General features: G+C 44.7%; 1 protein-coding gene across 1 annotated transcript in view; it reads right to left on the bottom strand.

Annotated features, from left to right (window-relative positions):
* Nucleotides 1-2,285: 2,285 nt before the first annotated feature.
* Nucleotides 2,286-21,660, bottom strand: part of EPHA1 (EPH receptor A1) — a 33,573-nt gene continuing 14,198 nt past the window's right edge. The window contains exons 3-18 of the mRNA NM_204360.3: nucleotides 20,738-21,013; nucleotides 18,706-19,096; nucleotides 13,763-13,918; nucleotides 13,235-13,567; nucleotides 12,217-12,341; nucleotides 11,956-12,115; nucleotides 8,784-8,880; nucleotides 8,046-8,101; nucleotides 7,661-7,783; nucleotides 7,373-7,558; nucleotides 6,861-6,922; nucleotides 6,127-6,336; nucleotides 5,293-5,442; nucleotides 4,623-4,816; nucleotides 4,155-4,310; nucleotides 2,286-3,306 (exon numbers count right to left, since the gene is read on the bottom strand). Coding sequence (NP_989691.2) covers nucleotides 3,228-3,306; nucleotides 4,155-4,310; nucleotides 4,623-4,816; nucleotides 5,293-5,442; nucleotides 6,127-6,336; nucleotides 6,861-6,922; nucleotides 7,373-7,558; nucleotides 7,661-7,783; nucleotides 8,046-8,101; nucleotides 8,784-8,880; nucleotides 11,956-12,115; nucleotides 12,217-12,341; nucleotides 13,235-13,567; nucleotides 13,763-13,918; nucleotides 18,706-19,096; nucleotides 20,738-21,013 — 2,754 coding nt within the window. The 3' untranslated portion in view covers nucleotides 2,286-3,227. The remainder of the gene's footprint in view (nucleotides 3,307-4,154; nucleotides 4,311-4,622; nucleotides 4,817-5,292; nucleotides 5,443-6,126; nucleotides 6,337-6,860; nucleotides 6,923-7,372; nucleotides 7,559-7,660; nucleotides 7,784-8,045; nucleotides 8,102-8,783; nucleotides 8,881-11,955; nucleotides 12,116-12,216; nucleotides 12,342-13,234; nucleotides 13,568-13,762; nucleotides 13,919-18,705; nucleotides 19,097-20,737; nucleotides 21,014-21,660) is intronic.

Genomic DNA, 21,660 nt, shown 5'->3' with positions numbered 1-21,660 from the left:
CAAACCCAACTGATACATTAGTTTCATAAAAACAAGGTCAAATATCCCGCTAGTTCTGTTTTTCTTGCTCTCTTTTTTGTTTTAATTAAAAATAAAAAAAAAATTAAGAAGAGTTCTGTTAGTTATGTACATTAACTGTATTATATAATTTATATGTGGCCCAAAACAATTCCTCTTCTCTCAGTGCAGCCCAGGCAGGCCAAAATGTTGTACTCCCATGTAATCCCTTCAAAATCTTGCTGACCTTACACTGGTATTGCTCCAGTAAATCCCTGTCATTGTACAGAGCACCCAAAGTTGGACAAAGCACTCCAGATGTCTCATCAGAGAGGAGAGGGGAGAGGAAGATTAAGTGCCCCCTCAGCAGCTTTGCAGATGACACCAAATTGTGTGGTGTGGACAATGTGCCCAGAGCACAGGCTGCTATTCAGAGTGTTCTAGACATGCTCAAGCAGTGGGCCCAGGAAAAATTCATGAGGTTCAGCAAGTCCGAGTGCAAGGTCTTGCACCTGGGTCATGGCAACCTCTGCTGTCAGTACAAACTGGGGGATGAAAGGACGGAGCATAGCCTTGGTGAAAAGGACTTGGAGGTACTGGTGGATGGCAGCTGGGCATGAGGCAGCCATGTGCCCTCGCAGATCAGAAAACTGACCTTATCCTGGGCTGCAACAGAAGAAGCATAGTCAGCAGGGTGAGGGAGGTGATCCTACCCCTCTGTTCAGTGCTGGTGAGACCTCACCTGGAGTACTGCATCCAGACATGGAGTCCTCAGTACAGAAGAAACATGGACTTGTTGGAGCGCATTCAGAGGAGGGCCACACAAATGATCCAAAGGATGGAATACCTCTCCTACAAGGAGAGGCTGAGGGAGCTGGGGCTGTTCAGCACAGAGGAGGTGGCTCTGGGGAAACCTTTTCAACATATGGAGGGGGTCTATAAGAAGGGGACAGACTCTTTAGCAGGATTTCTTGTGACAGGACACAGGGAAATGGTTTCAAACTGAGAGATTTGGTTTGGATATAAGAAAGAAGTCTTTTGCCACAAGGATGGTGAAGCACTGAAAGTGGTTGTCCAGAGATGTGTTGGATGCCCTGCCCTTGGAGACATTCACAAGGTCAGGCTGGACAGGACTCTGATCTAGCTATAAACGTCCCTGTTCACTGCAGGGGCGCGCTGGACTAAATGACCTCTAGTGATCCCTTCCCACTCAAACGATTCTGATAAGAATACCCCCCTTTCAGTTACTCACAATACATTTTCTAATGCAGTCTAGAGGGCGTTGGCCTCCTTTGCTGCCAGGGTGCATTACTGACTGACGTGAAATTTGCTGATGGTGGGACAAGCACGTACTTTCACACTTTCTAGCTAGTCAGCCTCCAGCATGAACTGGTGCAAGAGGCTACACTTCCCTTGTTACAGGGCTCTTCATTTCCCTCATTTCCCTTTATTGAAATTCACAAGACTCCTCCCTTCCCATTTTTCCCTGTGCCAACTTAGGTCCCTCTAAATGGCAGTACAACTACCTGCTGCAGCAACCACTCCTCCCAATTTTCTATCTTCTGTAAGGTTATACTAAAGCTTATGTTTGCATGATGCATGCCTTTATCTTGTGTCAGCCTCATCAAAGCTTACCATCTAGCTTGGACATTGTCCATGCAGCAACTTTATTTATTATCTATGCTTCATGTTAAAAACACCTATTACTAAGACTGAACTTCCTGATACACTAACAAGACTCATAATACAAGCTTTTCTTGTTGGCTGTGACTTACTACAGTTGCAACAACTCAAGTGGCTGAGACGTGTACATTATGGTTCCTTGTTCATGCTCTGCTGCTTCTCATCTTGAACAGAAACTGTTCTTCTTGCCTTAAGTTGCATCTTCTTAGATCTGTGCTTCTTAGACCTTCTGTAGGCATAGGTAAGTGAGACCTTCACAGAAGGAGGATGGTCATTTAAACCCTTAAGAATTTGGAGCATATACAATTATGGAAACACACCTATCTACAAGTAACTGATTGCTGAATGGCTAGTACTCACCATCTTCACAAAACTTGACCTAGCACAAGTGCTTAGAAATATCTTAAGGATATTTCAACCTTAAGTACAACCAAGTGATCATGTCCCATCTGCACATCTGCAGTTACACGGCTGCCAGTCCTTAAGCTTGGCTGAAACAACAAAAATTGGATGTAATCACCCTGCTGGAAACTGTAATATATACTCTAGAGCAGAGGTCCCAACATTATTTGAGATAAGCCAAAGCACTCCAACACACAACCAGCTCTGCCTCAAGTTTATTTACAAAATACTATTTACAGTCTGTAGCACCTCTGTCTTGAGTTCTGATAAATAATAATACTTCCTTCACAGAGAAGGAATGACAGACCACCTCTACATTTTTCTGTTACGAATACCTTATTCAGTCCCTCCTTCAAAAAAGGGGCAGAGAAAAATTGGTACCTACAAGGTTTTGTGTCTATGGAACAAGTAAAGGTATTAAGCAGGTTGAAGAGAGGTAAATCACTCTGCTGAAGTACACGTGCAAGTAAGCAACATGCCAAGGTTACATGATCACACAAGTTACAGCAGGGTGCGCTGCTACTCCCAACTTCTCCTTCAAAGAACAAAGTACACCATGACTTGGTGGTGTTTAAAGCAAGAATAGCTTAATTTAAAAACATATCCCTTAGCAGCAGCCTTGTGAAGGATTGAATAGGTTGTTCCTATTGTGAAATAAGGAAGACAGAAGGCTGCTGAAATGAGAAGGGATGTGCATCAAGGAGTGAATGTGCCCAACCTCTACGTTTGCATCCTCGCGCATGTTTTCTGAAGGTTCCACAGCTTCTGAATCCTCATTTTCAATCTTAAAACATTATCCCAATCCCCACCCTGCAGTTGTATGTATCCTTATATTTCCATGTTATTACCTGAGGGCTCGAAAGTCCATTATGTGGACTACAGGGATTATTCCGTGCTGCACTGAACTAACAGTAGAAGACAGGATTGAGAACAGATTCTAAGACCAGTGTTCTGAAAAGTACTGCTGGCTCAAGCAAGGGGAAACAGAAATGAGAGCAGGTGGTGTTGCCTCATAAAGTCTTTTCAGTCCTGGTTGTTTTGCTTTGCTTGTCCCAGTCACTCATTTGGAAGCAATTGCCATAGGAATGATTCCAAGTGATATCTGGTAAGACAGCATTTGGCAAGCTTGAGAGAGCAACAACTGGTCACTCCTTAAAGCCTTGGATGCTACACAGAATCCTCTTCTGGTGGCCTGGAAGTGACACTCCCATCTGTTTCAAGTCCCTGAAGGAAATGGGAAGAGAAAGGAAAAAATGAATTGCTATTCTTGTGCCTTGCAGACTAGGATGTGTTTTAGGGCAGAAACAGTTATTAAGCAATCAGTTCAGAAAGCATCCTTTCCCTCAGTACCTCCTGCTACCCCTTTTTCTCTAGAGAGAAGAAACATCCAGGCATTGCTTCCCTTTCCTGCATACCCCTTCCCACCGTGTCAACTGGATTCTCCCACCTTGTGACTAGGCTTATGCTCCCATAAAATCAGGACTGCATCTATGTTCTGACATGGGCTGTGTCTCAACCCTTTAGTAAAGTCTGTCCCTGCACTGTACCTGTCTATTTGTTTTATGTAACCGCTCTGGTTATACTTGGTCATATGTTCCCAACCCTACAGCAGAAAAAGTCTGTGCTGGTAGAGCATCTGGCCTTAGATCATCTAAAGGGCCCAGAAGGACTTTGTTGTAGGATGGAACTGTGCCTAGCTGATAAAGGGAGAAAGTCACTAGCCTGCCTGGAGTTCAAGCAAGAAAATTCTCTAATTGAGTCCTATGAGGCTGGAGAAATGGTCAAGTTGGGGAATTATTTGATGTCTCTTCTTGCTCTCTTGCGTCTGATAGGAGTTCAGAGCAGCTCAGGCCCCCAGTAGGCCTCAAGCACGGACAATTAGGGAAATGCTCTCACAGCTTTGGCTATTTATTTCCTTACAGGGCAATAGGCTTGTCCACTTCCATTTAACCACATAAAGAAGGATGAAGAAGCCTTATAAGTAAATGTGATTTCCTGTTCAGACAGCAGGACAGATATAGCTATTTTCAAAATAGCCTGGTGCGTCCTGTGGAAACTTAGCCTGCCCTTACTCAGCAGTGAGGTCCAGAATTGACTCCATGGTGTCAAGGCCAGCAGTGCGAAAGTTGGAGATATAACGCTTCATGCGAATGGATTCCAGCCACTCGGGAATAGATCGATAAGGGATACCATCAGATCCGCTGCAGCTGGGGAGCCGGAGCGTTACCCTACAATCAGATGAAACCCTCATTTAGTCAGGCAAATACCTTAAGTGGTCAGTACTATGAGACAGTAGCTTGAGAGAGAAAACTCTCTACCAGGGCTAGGCCCACTAATCTGCTCTCTGCAGTGAGATCAGACCACCCAGAGCCATGACTAGGCCTTGTATCACCATGAGAGAAAGATTACTGCTTCTGCTCACAGAACATTCAAGCCGTCTCTTGCCAGACCGCACTGCTAACATCACCTCCCCTCCTGTTTGAACAGGAGGCAAAAGTTTCCCAGTTAATTTCTCCTCCTCCAATAGCCAGTCTGTTTACCTGGGATCAAAGTCTGCAACACACCGAAGGAGATGGGGGCTTGAGCTGAAGTGTTGCAGCTGTGCCCGGATCTCCTGGAAATGAGGCCTCCTCATTCGATCATGTGACCAACAGCTCTTCATTAGCTCATAGAGGATGGATGGGCAGTCCACAGGTGGGGGAAGCCGGTACCCATCCTCTAAGCTTTTCATCACCTGCACAGAGAACAAACAAAACTCTGGCCAGGTGTAAAAGAAGGACCAGAGACCTCCAGGGGGCTGGGAGCAGACAGTTCACCATTATGCAGTGTGCAGCAAGGGAAGGGGTTGAAGCAGGTTACGTATGTATAACAAAGGGTTTGGACAGCATAGCAAAGGATAAGAATACATAATGGATGTCAAAATGTGAAGTGAGATACACATCTGGTTTCAGTCTTTTCTTAGCTTAGCTCCACTTGCCATTCAGGGCAAATATTCTTTAGAAATGAGAACGAAATGATTCTGTTAATGCCCAAGTCAAAGCTTGGCCACATGGATTTTTAGCAGGGAAGGAGAGAGTAGTTATGTGTTCAGAAGAATGGCAAGGTTGCATGTAGAAGAAGAACTACTAGGGTCTATATTCCTTAAATAATAACCTTAAATAATTCCTGAAATATAACCTTAAATTGGCACTGGAGCTCAATTTATATTACCTCTTGATTGGTCATATTCCCATATGGCTTGTCACCAAACGACAGCACCTCCCACATGACAATTCCAAAGCTCCAGACATCACTGGCTGAGGTGAAAATCCGATGAGCAATGGCCTCTGGGGCTGTCCATCGGATCGGAATCTTACCACCCTGTAAAAGAGAAAAGACATAGTGTATCCAGCTTGTATCATGGAGTTAGGCTTCTCCAGTGCTTTCATGCAATGAGCTCACAAACTACTTCTTAGACTGGGCCCTCTTCTCTTAAAGTGACGTGCAATCACCTCTGGGGAAATTTGTCAAAAACACAGAAACAATCCTGCAAAGTAAATGAGTTTAAGCCTTCTGTTCAGTTGAATTGAAAACCACAAAACCACTGCTGTGGGTGTAAGATACTGATGCCAGTAACAGACGTACTTGCAATGAAAGAAGATATTAGAATCACTTGAGCTTTCTTTGAAAGGGACCTGTAGATCTCCTTACTCCAAACTCCTGCTCACAGCAAGGCTGTCTTCAAAGCTGGATGTTATTAACTGAGTCCAAAATATCGGACACCTTACTTTGCTTCATTTCAAAAACCACGTTTCCTGTACTTATTCTCTTAGCAAACAAAATCAACATGGACTCGATAGAAAAGCACCACCTTCCTCACGTAATGACTTGCAATTTTACAATGGGCTTTCTTAAGAGATTTTTTTTTCTCCAAATTCTCCACCTGGCATGTTTCATATTACAAAAAAATTCTGCCATTCTTACCTGGCAGAAACCTGATCTCCCATGACTGCAGCTCACTTACAGACTGAGACCTTATCTCCCAAGAGACTGTTTTTGCATTACCTTAGTTTCATATGTTCCCTCTGCATCATTCTCCAATATTCGGGAAAGACCAAAGTCAGACACCTTGCATTGAAGGCTGCGTGTTACCAGGATGTTGCGAGCAGCCAGATCCCGGTGCACATAGTTGTGTTCTGAAAGGTAGGTCATGCCGGAGGCTATTCCCTGCAGCATGTTCACAAGCTGCACAGGGCTAAATTTTTCCTCATTCTCCTACATGGAAGAAATGAGAGAAGACCCTGGTCAAGTCATAGAATCATAGAACCATAGAATGGCCCGGGTTGGAAGGGACATCGAGGATCATCATGCTCCAATCCCCCTGCCACAAGCAGGGCTGCCAACCTCTACATCTAGACTAGGCTGCCCACAGCCCCATCCATAGTAACATCACTCTGCTGATTTCTAGATACTGGCTTCATCAACTTGCAAAAGAGTGTATTGGTAACATGCAAAACATGGTGCTGTAGCCCAAGGGACTCCACAGGCTCACACCAAGACACTGGTGGTGGTCTCCAGAGTCATCACTAGTCACCTGCATTTTAACTGCCAAAGACAGCACTCTGGATGCTGAACAAATTGGATGGTGTCAAGTGTCAGCTGCTGAGACTGGAAATGTTAGTGAGCAAAAATTATGTGGATGTCTACATCTTATTTCTAGTCTTCTCTTAGTGTCCTAAATCCAGGTCAAGTGCAAGTTTTAGCAGTATACAAGCATATTACAGATTAAGGTCTCTCACCCGGAGGAAGGTATCCAGAGCTCCATTCTCCATGTACTCAGTGATGATCATCATTGGCCTTCCTTGAGGAAAACATTAAAGTGTCACCCTTTTCGCAGTTCTCCTTTGCAATCTGTGTTTCAATGCTCTCCACATTCCCCCAGAACAGAGAACCGTACCTAACGCCAACCACCATTCCTGCTCCACCGGTATAGAGAGATAGATGTCCCTCCCCTCAGAACTCCTCCAGTGACTTTGTATTTCTACTTGCGTCACACATATAACCTTCCACCATCCCTCACACTATTCCAACCTCATATCCACTCACCAACCCAAGAAGACCTTTACTAACACTACCTCTTGACTCTTCTGGAAATCCATAACTCTCCTCCCTTCCTTATCGTTTGCCATAGGCTAACATAATAATGTATATTTTCCCAACATAGCCTCCCTGACATAATCTCCTCTTAAGAATGTTCCTAGGAATGTGTCACTTTCTACTGCAATTCCAGGAACACTTCCCACGCTCTTACTTTTGGTGACAACTCCTTCCAGATGTACGATGTTTGGGTGATTGAACTGCCCCATAATTGTTGCCTCACGCAGGAAGTTCCACCATTGTGAGTCTGAATATGTTGACTTGAGGGTTTTGATGGCAACCACAATACGTTCTTTCCCTGGGAGCCGCAGGGACCCACGATAGACCTCCCCAAACTCCCCTGAGGACAAACAGAAATAATAGGTCACAGATGAGCTCAAAAGTAGCAGGTGAACAGCAGCATGAGAGAACTGAAAGATGAAGAGAAGACCAACAAACTCACCTTCTCCAATCACATTCTCCATAGTGACACAAGAGACATCCAGTTCCTTAATGAACTCCAGAACACCTCTACTGGGGTCATCATATGGTTGCAGGTCCACATAGGGCTTCAACCAGACCTTCTCTATGGTAAAGGGAAACAAAAGGGCAAATTAACCAGTCAGCACCTTGGACAAATTATGTAGGGCAAAGCTACAGAAGCAGAGATGAATCCACAGGTTTCCAACAAGAGAATTAAACAAATACACCAAACATACACTGAAAATAATGCTACTATAGAAATAGACATATTGCATCAGAGAAAAACATGCTCTTGTGATGTTTTAAACTCCAATTCTTTTAATTCCTTCCAACGTATTCTGGGTTCCTCCCTGGTTCCAACTCACCTCGATCAAAGCCTGAAGTACTGTAATCAGGCCGTGCCTGTCTGCGGTGAGCCTTCCTGAAACACAAGAAGTAATGAAACTTGAATGGTTAACAGATAGCAAAAAGAAAAGCAAGCCTCCTAGGGACTCTGCCCTAGTTGGTCAGGCATAGACCTCTGGGTAGTGCAGAGCTCTTTCTTGCAGCTAGCAAGAAAATGCAGTGTTTCATGTACATTTAGAAATGGAGATTTGTTTCCACGCAGGTAGTTTTGTTCTATCCTTGATGAATTACAGATTAATTTCCATTTATTTTATATTTTCTGTACATTTTCAACACAGCGACTGATCTAAAACAAACAATAGAAGCCTTGTAGGCATCTAGAGAGGAAGCAGAATTTTGTATCTGGGTAGATGACCATTAAAGTATTGATACATGAAAAATGGTTTGAAATGACTGCATATATCTATTCTCTGCTTAATTGATTGGCAGCTATATAAACTACAGTGCCATAACAATATTTTTATTCATTTGGCATGATAACAGTATGATAGTGCTGGATTTTTCAACCCCTCCAATCTTGCTGATTACTGAGAATCAGTCCATCTTAGTGCAACATGCTGGTCTTCCTCTTCCAACTCTAACTAACTTGTCCAACTTGCTCTGAGAGATCAGTTTCTCCCTTCATAACTCTGTCTTAAGCTCCCATAGCACACACTTTTCATAGCACACACTTTTCAACTCCAAAAATCAACACTTACTTTCGTCGAAAGAACACAATTCCCAGAAGCAGCCCAATAAATAGCAGAACTCCAAAGATAATAGATGCCATGACACCACCAGACAGAGCTCCGGTGCCTGCAGAGACAAAGAGAATGGCCATGTCATTTAAAAGACCAAGAATTATTTGTCAGGAACATAGCAACCAGCTTCCATCAGTATTAGGTAAATGATGGTGATTTGTCTTCCAGGCAGCAGAGTGACCAGATTTGAATCCTATAGTACTGTTCTTTCATTTAGTCTCCGTTGTGCTTTTATAATTTTTGTTATCAGTATTCCACATCATAACATCATGCAGAGTACTGGTAGTTAAAGAGTTAATGCTACAGTTCCGTGGATTGTCAGTAGTTCCAGGTATTTCACTCAGAAGGGAAGAACTACAGCTCTGAGAAGACTTAACTGTTCTGTTTCAGTTTTCCATTCAGAGGGAAAGATAAAACCGACTGGGAGTCATGAGATTGGCCCATCTTTTTCTACTTGCCTCTGCAGTGTGCTCTGCCTAGCCATCTCATCTTCAGCATTACAGTAAGGCCTTTGGTTTTTGGACACAGTCTCTCATTTATTTGACTTATTAGCTTCAATTTCAATTATACTGTATTGTGTTATCTCACATTCCGCTATCATATTTTTTTAGGTCCATCTCCCTACCTTCTCCCTACCCCTTTTCCCCTTTCTTGGGGCATGGGTCCATGGGTCTCCCTGCCCAGGCCAAATTGGGCCAGAACTGTGACATACTCTTAAGCTGAAGCCAACCATTTCCATACTACTGTATATTTGAATTTATCAGAGTAAATACTAAATGACTTCTCTTGTAGAAGTGTGTGTTTCTAAGCCTTTATTTCCTGTAACTTAAGAAACTATTAATTTATTTTTAAATGCATTAATGAAGAGTGCTCACACCCATATCTCATGAGTACCTGCATTTTTAAAATATTTTCCCTAAAGACATTTAGGAAAACAACCAGAAAAAAAGAAAATTTCTATATAGATTTCTATAAATGACAGATTCTTAAGCAAGGACAGTGTCTAGAAGCATTTCCTAACATCCTGTCACATGGTCAACATCCATAACGCCTAAGTAACACTTGTTATTGTTGTTCAATTTGATGCCAACTCATTCATTAGCATTTCTAAAAACCACCTGCTTAGATAAGCAGAAACCAAAAAAGCAAAGCCAATGTTCTTTTTTTGATAAAATCAAAACCAAAAAGGCAAGAAGGAGTATGTTTCATTAAACCATCCAGAAAACAGTAACTAGCTTTTAGGTACATAGCTCTTCTGCAAGAAATTGAGGAATCTTAAATTCTCAAATTCAGATTTAAAAATTGCCTCTCCCTACAAATCTTGTTCCAATAGTGTCCCTAGACCACTGCAGCTGAGATCCTTCATCAGAGAAGAAGGATCTTTGATCCTTCAAATCATATCATCAAAGAAGCTCTCCCACCAAACGAAACCTTTCTGGCAAGGTTTTATCTCTTTCATATTCAAAATACTTTTGTCTTAGTGTGGCAAGACGATCAACTTTTATTTAAAAAACAAATGTAATTCTGGGGAAAGATGTGAAGTATATTGTAGCATATCACTTCATAATCAAAAACACCTATTACATTTTAACTTAAATATTTATATTTTGCACAGAACCTTTGTTGTACATTAGTCTATTGGTTAACGATCATAGAATCATTTGAGTTGGAAGGGACCTTTAGAAGTCATCTAATCCAAATCCCTTGAAGTGAACAGGAGATCAGTCAGGACAGGTTTTTCAGAGCCACGTCCAGCCTGACCTTGAATATCTCCAAGGACAGAGCCTCCACCACCTCTCTGGGCAACATGTCCCAGTGCATTACTACCCTTATAGTACATAAATTCTTTCCTATATCCACTCTAAATCTCTGCTACTTTAGTTTGAAACCACTTCCCCTTGTCCTGTCACAGCAGACCCTGCTAAACAATCTGTCCCCTTCCTTCTTACAGCCCCAATTCATAAACTGAAAGGCTGCTATCAGGTTTCTCCAACACCATTGTTCGTCCATGCTGAACAGCCCCAGCTCTCTCAGTGTGTCCTCACAGGAGAGGTGTTCCATCATCCCTTGGATCATTTCTGTGGCCCTTCTCTGGATGTGCTCCAACAAGTCAATGTCTCTCCTATGATCATTTGTGTTATTATGATTGGCACTGTGATTTCATGAAAATCTTCCCAAAAGCTCCTGGTGCCAAAAAAGCCCAATTTTCAAATATTTCAATCACAGTATCACAAATCTTTATCAGCTTTTACTCAGTTTATATGATTATTTATTAAAATTAAGGTATGCATTAGTTTTCTTTCTTTATTTCATTACAACAAAACTAGCCTTTCATTGGCATCATTTCAATGAACATATTTATAAAATTATTGGGAACATCTATGGGGTCACTAGGAGGATCTGTGAATTTGTGGAATAAAGACAGAGTAAATTCTATTACTAAAAACTTTTTATAATAGATAAGTCTCTGGATAACCCAGGGAAAGGGAAGGTTGGATGCAAAATCTATGTGTGGTTTCCTTTGATGCTGAAGGAAGTTTTCCTTGTGGCTTTAGTAGCCTGATCTTCCTCACCTTGGGTGAGAATTTTTTTTCAACAGCACATACCATCTTTTTGGGTAGAGTCATTGCCAGGTTCACATTAAGGGGCTCAACGACATACAGCAGAAATAATAATGCAGGAAAAATATAGTGATGAAGTCCTTTGAGTTCTTCTTTTCATTACCAATTTCCACACAAAAGGAGACATATGCTAATCATTTTGCTAATGCTTGCACTTAGAAACATTGCTATCCAGAATAAAAGTATCTTACAGGAAAACTAAATGAACAGATAGTAAGTAATTTACCAGTACAACATACAAACCTGAGATCAATAGTTCTGAAAGGGAAAGTACAATTGAATTTTATGTAACAGCAAGCACAAAAGATAACTGACTCCCTGTTCAGGACTTTTGTGTACATAATAAGGCTTTGTCACCAAGGCCTGGCCCTGATGACAAGGAATGCAGGAATGTGATTTCTTTGCCTTACAGTTGGTAGAACACAAAAAGAGATTAGTGTACTATATGCATATACAATCTGCTGGAGAAGTGAGTTTCTCACTAACAGCATACAATAATTGTATTTTACCTGGCGGAAGGGTGCGGAATTCCTGCTCCTGGGAGTAGGGCCCAGGCCCAAGGGGTGTGATGGATCTCACACGAAGCAGGTAGGTTGTGTCTGGCTGAAGGTCTGTCAGAGTGACATTTGGCTCAAGAAGGTGCTTCACTGTGTAACGTGCCTCCTCTCCCTGCAGAAATCAAACAAGGCCAAGTAACTAAAATATTGTACAAAAAGGACATTTTCATCACTTTAGGTGAAAGAGGAAAGAACAGATGAGGCAGATCTCACCTTCTCAAAGAACATGACCTCGTACTCCACTGAGGTCCGGCTGCGCTGCCGTGGGGCAAGCCAAGAAACAGACAGACTACTGTCATCTCTCTGTGTCAGGATAAACTGGGATACTGTCACTGGAGCTGCCGGGTAGAAAACAAAGAATATCAGGATGAAATACAATCAGTGCAAAGTAAGCCCTCTCTCCAGCCAAGGCACTATCTTTCTTTCTCTGGTCATACTATGCAACTAGAAATGACTCTCATTACCACTGCCACACCTTTCTCTTCCACAGTGAAAAGAAAATGAGGCCTCCAGTTGTAATTTGTTTGCTGGAATAGCATATTACCCCAACAGTATCTACCCCAACAGAAAAAGTATGTATCTTTCATCTTCAAAACAAAATCAGTGATTCAAGAAATTACACTTAACACACCACTGTACTGAAAGTGTTCAATTTGAAATCAAAATGTTAGGATTTTCTACTCGAACAACAACAGTAACACCACTATCCTATATGATTTATGAATGAAACTCCATTTCATAAGTGTACTGTGAAATTTCATGCTCAAAATCTCTCAGGTGACCGCAGATGCATAATATTCATGAATAAAAAGATAATTTTTAACAGTTCGCAGTTTGGAGTATCAAAAGAGTGTCATCACCCTCTGTGTGAAAAACTTCTTCCTAATATCCAACCTAAACCTCCCCTGTCTCAGTTTGCTCCATTCTCCCTGTCATACACGTAACGATATTTTGGTTGGACTACAGCAGTGTATCACAGAAAAGGCTTTAACCTCCTCACGTCTGTTAATTCCTTGGTGGATTCATAGCTCTTGCTGGGTAAATCTTACTGCTGCATTGATATGCAAGAAATATGACCAAGGGACTTTACATGACAGAGGCGAGAGGTAACTTCTCATACCCTACCAACACACACAGCAGACAGAAGGAGAAGGTGGAGAATGCTTAAACATTCACAGAGATTCCTCTTCCTTTTTCTGGTGAGCAGGAAGAACTCTCTGGTTCTGCTAACCTGCATGTCCAACTGCAACCCAGACAGCTGGAGCAGTTCTCTGTGGAGCAGGTCCCATTCCTGAGACACCATTATGGGCTTCCACAGCAAATGTGTAGTTGGTGTAAGCTTCTAGGCCATCCACATCCACAGCAGTTTTGGTGAGACCTGAAGAACTTGGGGAGAATACCACACCAGGCTCACATGGATCACATGACAGGAAATGACAGCGCTGACAGAAGACTGTGTAAGTTAGGTCCTTCCGCCCACCGTGGTCACTGGGTGGCTGCCACCACAGACTGAGCTGTGTGCCAGTAAGGGAGAAGCTGACATTGCGGGGAGCTGAGGGAGGACCTACAAGAAACATGAAAGAAAATATTTGATCCAGTTGATAATACCCAAAGTACGGAGGCAGTCTCCCATCTGCTGATGCATTTTGAATTATGCCCTCTGTTCCCCCCAGTCACTCCCTCTCTGATCTCTCAACCCTATTTCCAAGCACTCCATTTCCTCCTGTCTCTTAGTTCTTTCTCTCCAGCCACAACTCACGGGTGCAAGCGATGTTTTGGCCCTCCGAAGGTGCCCGATAGAAGCCTGCGTTGCAGGAACAAGATGTAGCCCCTAACTCATTGGACAAGCTGTTTGGGGGGCACTTCAGGCAACGTTTAGTCTCCAGAGAGTGACGGTAGAATCCTCGCTGGCAGGCTGTGAAGAGATAAGTTAACATAAATTCAACAGTATTGATCAACTTTTTACACAAACAGATAGTGGCAGGACAAGATGGAGTAGTTTTAAACTAAAAGCGGGGAGATTTAGATTATATATTAGGAGGATATTTTTTACTCAGAGAGTGGTGAGGCACTGGCACAGGCTGTACAGATAAGCTGTGGATGCCCCATCCCTGGAGGTATTCAAGGCCAGGTTGGATGGGGCCCTGGGCAGCCTGACCCAGTGGGTGGCCCACAGCAGTGGGATTGGAACTAGACTATTGCTAAGGTCCCTTCCAATCCAAGATTCTTTGGTTCTATGTTTCTATGAAACAACTGGACAGTTTCATTTAGTTTCTTGAACACTCTTTTTACATGCCTGCTTTTCTTCAATACTTTTAGTTCACAGAAATATTTGGGTTGTAAGGGATCCCTGAAAGTCACATATATCAATTATCTTCTCAGAGCACACAGAGAAGAGATGCAAACTCAAGGTGGGATCAATGCTATGAAAAGTTTTGTAGACCAAAGAAGTGGAATCTCCAGAATGTTGCATGAGAAAAAGAACCCAGTCAGGCTATAAAGTTCCAAGTCCTCGTACTCCTCAGACTCTTCTGCTTGCCAACTTCATATGAGATAGCCAGTGGGCTATTTAGCAGAAGCATCTTTACAATTGTTGTACCAGAATATCACCTAGCAGGGCCCCGAGGAACATCTAGATAATTAAGAGTTTACCTAAAAGCAGTGAATGTGATTGGCTAGGAAGCTAACATGGAATACATGAGAACATGTGTCATGGGTTTCCTATTTACAGTCCTACAAAAATATACAGCCAAATCATTCCCTAGCTGTAACATCTGACACTGTCTTTGCTGCATTAAAGTATGTCTCTCTACCTTCCAACCTCAGGACATAAAAGAACCACCCATTATAGTTTACATCATTTTTAGCTACCGTCATTCAAGTATGTGGCCAATAGAGGTCATCCTCCCCCTCAGCTCTGGTGAGGCCTCACCTGGAGTACTGTGTCCAGTTCTGGGCTCCCCAGTACAAGAGTGACACAGAGCTCCTGGAGTGAGTCCAGCAAAGGCCTATTAAAACAAGGGAGTGGAACATCTCTCATATGAGGAAAGGCTGAGGGAAATGGGCCTGTTCATCCTGGAGAAGGGAAGGCTTAATGTTAAGGTGACTGAATAGTGTAACAGATTTCCCAGAGGCTGTGAAGTCTTCTTCTCTTGGGATATTCAGATCTATCTGGACACAATCCTGGGTATTATGTTCCAAGGGATGCTGCTTGAGCAGGGAGGTTGGAAGGGATCTCTGGATATCATCTAGTCCAACCTCTCCACTCGAGCAGTGAGGCAGCACTGAGAGGGAACATCTGGGTGAAGGCAGAAACCTAGGAGAGGGCAGGGAAGGCACCAGTCTGCCAGATCAGGTGACATCACCTTAGGCTACGTCTATGCTAAAAACCAAGCCGGGCCAGGAGCTGCAGGCGGGAGTGATGGCACACAGCTGCCTGTAGAATCTAGACATCAGTATGCCTCCAGGTGGCCTGGCTCAGGGCCGGGCATGTGTGGAGGGTCAGGACAGCAGAGGGCAGCTCCCCGCGGGCGGTACGAACGAGGCCATTCAGTTTCGGGCAACTAAGCCAAAACAAGCCAAAACAAGCCCAGACCAGACCAGACCGGCGCCCCGGAAAAGGCAGGCACAGCATAGCCCCGCAGCCACGATCGAGGCCACGGGGCCCGAAGGGGGAGCGGCCCTGGCGCCTTAGGGCGGAGCCCCCGGCTCAGCCACCACGACCTGCCCGAGACGCTCTTCGCCGCCCCCGGCCGCGCTCCGCCGCCTCATGTATGAGGTGCAGCTGTGTCGGCGCCTGGCGTCTCGGCTTCCTCGCCACAGCGGATGAGGCTCGCGCACCCGCTGCCGCCATGCCAGGAGCGGCCGGCAGGTGGCTGCACAGCGCCGGGGAGGTACCCCAAGGCTTCGGGCCAGAGCCGGCGGAGAACCGGCGGCCCCACTTAGGGACGCGATGCCAGCCCCGCCTCCGAGGCGGTGCGAAGCCTATCCCGGAGCGCCCGGCTGGGCAGGGGTGGGTATGGCAGGCTCTGCCATGTGAATGGGTGAGTGGGCGCTGCCCCGCGGCAGCTGGCCGGCAGCCACGCTGCCGTTGCTGCCTGTGAGGTGTTTAGCCGGCGCGCTGCCACCTGCAGTTCCCTGAAGCGGGGCCGCTATGGGCTCACTTGGCAGAAACAGGGCAGTCTCTGCCTCAGCTCCCCCAGGATGAGAGAGGCAAGGAGGATTCTAGCTGTAGAATCACTGAACCACAGAACATCCGGAGTTGGAAGGCATGCACAAGGATCACTGAGTCCAATTTCTGGCTCCACACGGCAGCACCCTAAGCTCAAACCCTATGTCTGCGAGTGTTATCCAAGCACTCCTTGAACTCCAACAGCTTGGGTCTGTGACCACTGCCCTGGGCAGCCTGTTCACCCTCTGATGAAGAACCTCTTCCTAACAACCAACCCGGCCCTCCCCTGATGTGGCTCCATGCCGTTTCCTGGGGTCCTGTCACTAGAGACCAGAGGTCAGCAGCTGCCTCTAGTTGGAAGTCAGCTCCACTCCAGTCTCTCTCATTCCTTGGCACTTGGCTTCATGAGTCCTTTGGCATCCACTCCAGACCCAGCTCCAGGCAACAAGATGTGAGAAACAAGCCTGAGAAAGGGCGAGATTAGCACTGCTCACCCAAGCACCAGAGGATAGAGAGGGAAGCAGTGGTCTAACTCTTCCCTACCGGTATTCCTGTCCTGAAACTGCCAGCAAGCATCGGGCAGCTTTCACACACCAGAATAATGCTGAGAGGGAGTTCAGCATCAATAACCCACTCACCCATCACCCTGCAGAGCCCATCAAGAAACCAGTATATAAGCCAGGGGCACAGCCAGCCTATTGGGTTCACAGTAAAAGACTTAACTGAAGATGTTAATCATGGAGGTCTAGGCTTATTGACAGCAAGGTATGCAGTGCTGTGAGAAGCTGAGATGTAATGCTTTGGGCAGGCACAGCTTTTCTGGGATGATGGGATGGCTGAGCTCTGTACAGCTGGAAATTCACCAAGAGGTTGTTCAAAACCTGGCCTTCTGGCTTTCTGTTGCCTCCTGTCCTGTACTAGAGATCAAATTCTCCTCCCTATTATGAAGCAAGGATCACAGTCTAGCTTTCTTTCTTTTTTTTTTTTCTTTTTTTTTTTTTTTACTCTCTTCTTGCTCAAGGCAAAAATCAGAACTAGAATTCTCTGCCTGAAAGTCTTCTTCCTCCATTCTGTCCCCATGTTCATGTTTGAATGGGAAGTCCTTCATCTTTGGAGAACAGAAAGTAGAAGCCCTTACCTCAGTCCTCATCCTGATGTGGATTGTTCCCAGTCTTTTGTACAATGTCTTTTATAAAGAGAGAGGAACCCAAGATGTCCACAAAAGGCAACCTACATTCACCATTGCCTCTGATGCTCAAATAACACACTGCTCTGGGGGCATGACATTACTTCTCCCTGTCCCTGCAAGGTGCTTCTCTCTTCACTTTTTCTCCTGGGAGATTTCCCTATTCCCTATTGATCCTACAAAAGATACCAAAGTTACAGCTGTACTTAGGCAGAGTGGGATAAAAGCACAGACATAAAATGAACCTTTGCTGTGATAGCAGCCAGGGCCTGTCCAGACATGACAGTTTCCCTGCCCCTTCCCAGGGGAGTGCTCTCAGGAGGGCGGGGAGAGCTCTGTAGTACCTAAGTGGAAAAACTGGCTGGGCTGTGTAAGAGAGGGGTTTGCTGGAGAAGGGCAAGGATGTTGTGTTTCAGCCTTTGCTAGCTCTCCAAGCAAAACGAGTGGCAAGAAGTGAGAATTCAAAGGGGCACCAGATCTTTGCTGTGAAACGAGGGCAGAATAGAACATAAAGGTCACTGCTGATTCTGGAAGCAGTGCATGGATTCCTTTTTCTGTTTTCTGAAGTGCCAGCCTTCTGCTCTGTGGCTCTGAAAACAACAGCAGAGATGTCATTTTATCTCCCTCTCTGCATTAACACATATTTCCCAAACCACAGTATGTACGTTCTCCCCTGACATACACATGTAGTTGCCATAAGAATCTGGATCCTGTCCCCTCAGTGACAAAGGGAGCCCTGCACTGCTTGCTCCAATAGCCCTGTCTCACTCTCATTCCAGTACCGTGGTGATTCCTGTGCCCGCTAATTGCTCTTCCTCAGAAATGAACGAGGCACAGATGTAAAGCAATGTGCTTTACACAATTTCCCATGGCAGAAGAACCGTCCCAGTCCAAGCAGAAGGGGGCATGAAGGAGAAATCTGCCCCCTTTTCTCAGCTTTCTAGTCATGGGACAAGCACTGTTCCATGCATCTAATCCATCAGCCCTGAAAGAACAAGGCTGCCATTTAAGGCTTGGGAACCAGTTGTGGTGTGAGTCAGTGTCAATCACACAGTTACAGCTCGCAGAAACTAGCTGTAAAGCTGAAGGCTCCTGGATGAAGCCCAAGAAGGAGTGGAGAGGTGTGTGCAAGTCTTGCACTTGACACATAAGGAGAAAATCACAATTGGAAAAGAAGCTACAGAGTGGAGAAAAGGCATAAGAAATGCCTGGCAGGCACAGAGGGCAGGCAAGAGAGAGGTAGGACACACTAACTCCCCTACTCTCACTTTGTGCTTACAGATACCCTGATCTCCAGCTCCCTGGAGTCTCTCCCATGGCCTACAGCCACTGTCTGCATACTCACCTACGCAGCTCCCATCGACTTCCTCAAACCCCACAGCACAAAGGCATCGGCCCATTGGTACCAGCCACTCCCCATCTGTGCTGCAGTGCATCCTCGGGGGAGAGCCTGTTTCTTCAGCTGCATATTCCACGCATACACCAGGCACTTCTGTGAGCCCCTCCAAGCCTGCTAGTGTCTCTGGAAAACGGGCAAGGCCCTGCACTGCCTCTGGGCAAGTCTTGTAATATACTCGAACAGACACCATTGCTACACAAGCCCCAGAGTTCTGGAAAGCTAAGTAGAAGCCCCGACGAGACAGCTTCCCAATGGGGCACACTTCTGTGTTCAGCTGCATGGCACCAGATTCGATGTCTCTGTTTGTGAAACTTCGATCTGCTGCCACAGTGTTGAGCTAAGCAAAAGAGAAAAAGACAACAGCTTAACATCCGAGCAGGCAGCAGCTCTGAGATAGCTATGCCTGTCAAACATATTTTACACTAAGGACTTTTACAGACAGAATGGTTGACTGTTGTTAATCTCAGTGCACTGCATGCCTTCTTTGCTGTTGGAAGAAGTGTTAATGACTGGCTATGAACTCCTGCTTCCATACTTTTCACCATTTCCTTTCAACTCATTTGCAGTAATTCGCTGTCTTACAGAGTACATTGTGTTCTAGATCTGTGATCTCGGATGTCTGTAGGAACTACCCCGAGCAGAAATTAACAAATCAGGAGCAAATCTCTCCTGTGATAATTTTTGTTTGCAAATCAATATACAGTAACATCACAGCAGCACTTAGGGATGTGTTTTTGAAGTTGACCAGTGAATTACAGCTACCTGTTTCCAGACTGCACTTGATGCAGATCAGAACTTCTACTCCAAGGTGCTTGTCATGCGGTATTCAGTACTTTTAAGCACTGAAAACTTGGGTGAAAAAATGCTTCCACACTTTTACATTCCACTTCCTCATCAACAAAACAGTGAGACTGGGAGAGAAATGCTTTCTATGGGCAGATGGGAAAGGCCTCCATGACATCATGAGAGACAGACAAGCTGGACTACATGTGGGGTGGTCTCTTTTCTTGGAGACCTTGAAAAACAATCCTCTCCACTGTAGGCCCCTCCTTGTTACTGAACACCACCTGCTCCAGGTAGCTGGATGGTCAATTTAAGAATCTGCAAAGCAGCTGCTTCTGGTGGTGGGATCATAAAGCAGATTTAGGAGTTGTGGAGGTATCTCACAGATACGTGCAGTAGGCCCCAGCCAGAAGGGGAGTGCACTGGGGAGGGGAGGAAGGGAATCAGCTACCCTAGTCCTGCTCTTCCTGTTGTAGCTTTTACAGTTCTTTGTTTTCATAACATGTCATTTAATCTGCAGAGGAAAGAGCAGTCAAATAATCTAGGTCTGTGGGTTTCTTTTAGGATAGAAAATAGTTATAGAAGTTCCTCTACCAAAGAAGCTGACATTCCCTTTTCTGTAATTCAAATGTTTGTATGACAAGATAGCAGTACATCAGGAGAAACAGCAGGTAAATTGTAGTGCTAAATACTTTCACACAAGGGAGAATTTCATTATAACAAGCCAACACCTCCAGATGTAGGAAAAAAGACCCTATACCTGATAACAATCAGCACAAATGATCAGAAGCACAGAGATTTGATTTGGGTTCTGTTCTTCACCTGGTTTATTCTTGATTTATTGCCTAAGGCAAGTCAAATTCTTTTAGTCTCTGCTTTACGGTTTCTACAAACTGATGCAACAGTGGGGCACTGTTATAATCCTTCAGAATTCTCACCTAATTTATGCCCAGTTTAATACGTATTTAAGAAGAATTGGAGGTCTGATCTCCTTTGAAAACTATTGCCACTTCTGACAGAGGTTGCTCTGAGCATCAGAGAGGGCACTTAGGGCAAAGCTTATTCTAAGGATAACACTTATTCCCTTCCCTTCCCCAGATGCTGATTCTCCTGGCTTCACCTAGCCAGCAAGACACACCCAGTTTAAGCTGAAAGAGATGACACAGTCTTTCACTCAAACATCACCACAACAGACCTTGATGAACATTGGGCGGCGGAACTGGATCCCGACATCCTGCTCAGACTCCATGTAGTAGAGGTTGAAAGTCTCTTTGCAGGTCACCGCTTCACCTTTGAAGCTCTTGCAGTCTCTCACAGTAAACTTCAGCTCCACATAAATGCGAGATGCTGCCTCACCCCGATAAATCCAGTTGGTGCGAAGCCAGTGATCAGTGTCACCCTCAGAGAGCACGCTGCAGTCCTGGTACATATAGACTGGGGTACCATTTATCATCTGCTGCACTTCACTCCACTGCTCCCAGGGTAGAAGAAAACACACATTAGACAGATGTGAGAAACAAGTTTCACTTACTTCAAATATGACAAAATCCAGCCTACAAGGTCTTTTCTCATATAGCATACAGCTCATAGCCTGCCTAGCTGATAGGCCTCTTACACTAAGCAAAAGTGGCATCTGGTCTACAGCACCATACCTGCCTAACTTTACAAAGAAAGCACAGAGGACATGCTAATGAGGATCTAATTCATTCCAAACTGAAAGGAGCCACAGTGAATGGATCCTTGCACAACCCCTTCATCATATCTTTGTTCCAATGTCTGTCTTTCATATGCTGTCTCATCTCAGATTTAGAAAACTACTCCCATGTAAGTTCCACTTCTCCCTGCCACTGTTTATATGCAGAGTGTACAGTAAGATATGCCAGGTCAGGACTACTATCTGCCCCTGAAAATAGTGCACAATGCTTTGGGGTAAGAGAAGAGGCAGCCTGACACAATAGGAATGTCAATTGCAGAAGGACTGTGTTCATTAATTTGGAGTTTATGCTTCTTTGGTTGTGGTGTTTTGCAAACCTTAATTTAACTATTAAAACTCAGTTGATTTTCCAGACTTCATACTAGATTCTGCTGTTTCCCCAGCCAAATAATGGCTAGGAGGAG

The sequence above is a fragment of the Gallus gallus genome, chromosome 1, assembly GCF_016699485.2.
Source record: "Gallus gallus isolate bGalGal1 chromosome 1, bGalGal1.mat.broiler.GRCg7b, whole genome shotgun sequence".
NCBI classification, from domain to species: Eukaryota; Metazoa; Chordata; class Aves; order Galliformes; family Phasianidae; genus Gallus; species Gallus gallus.
Note: the sequence above shows the minus strand (reverse complement) of the source record. Positions and strands in the feature narration are given on the sequence as shown.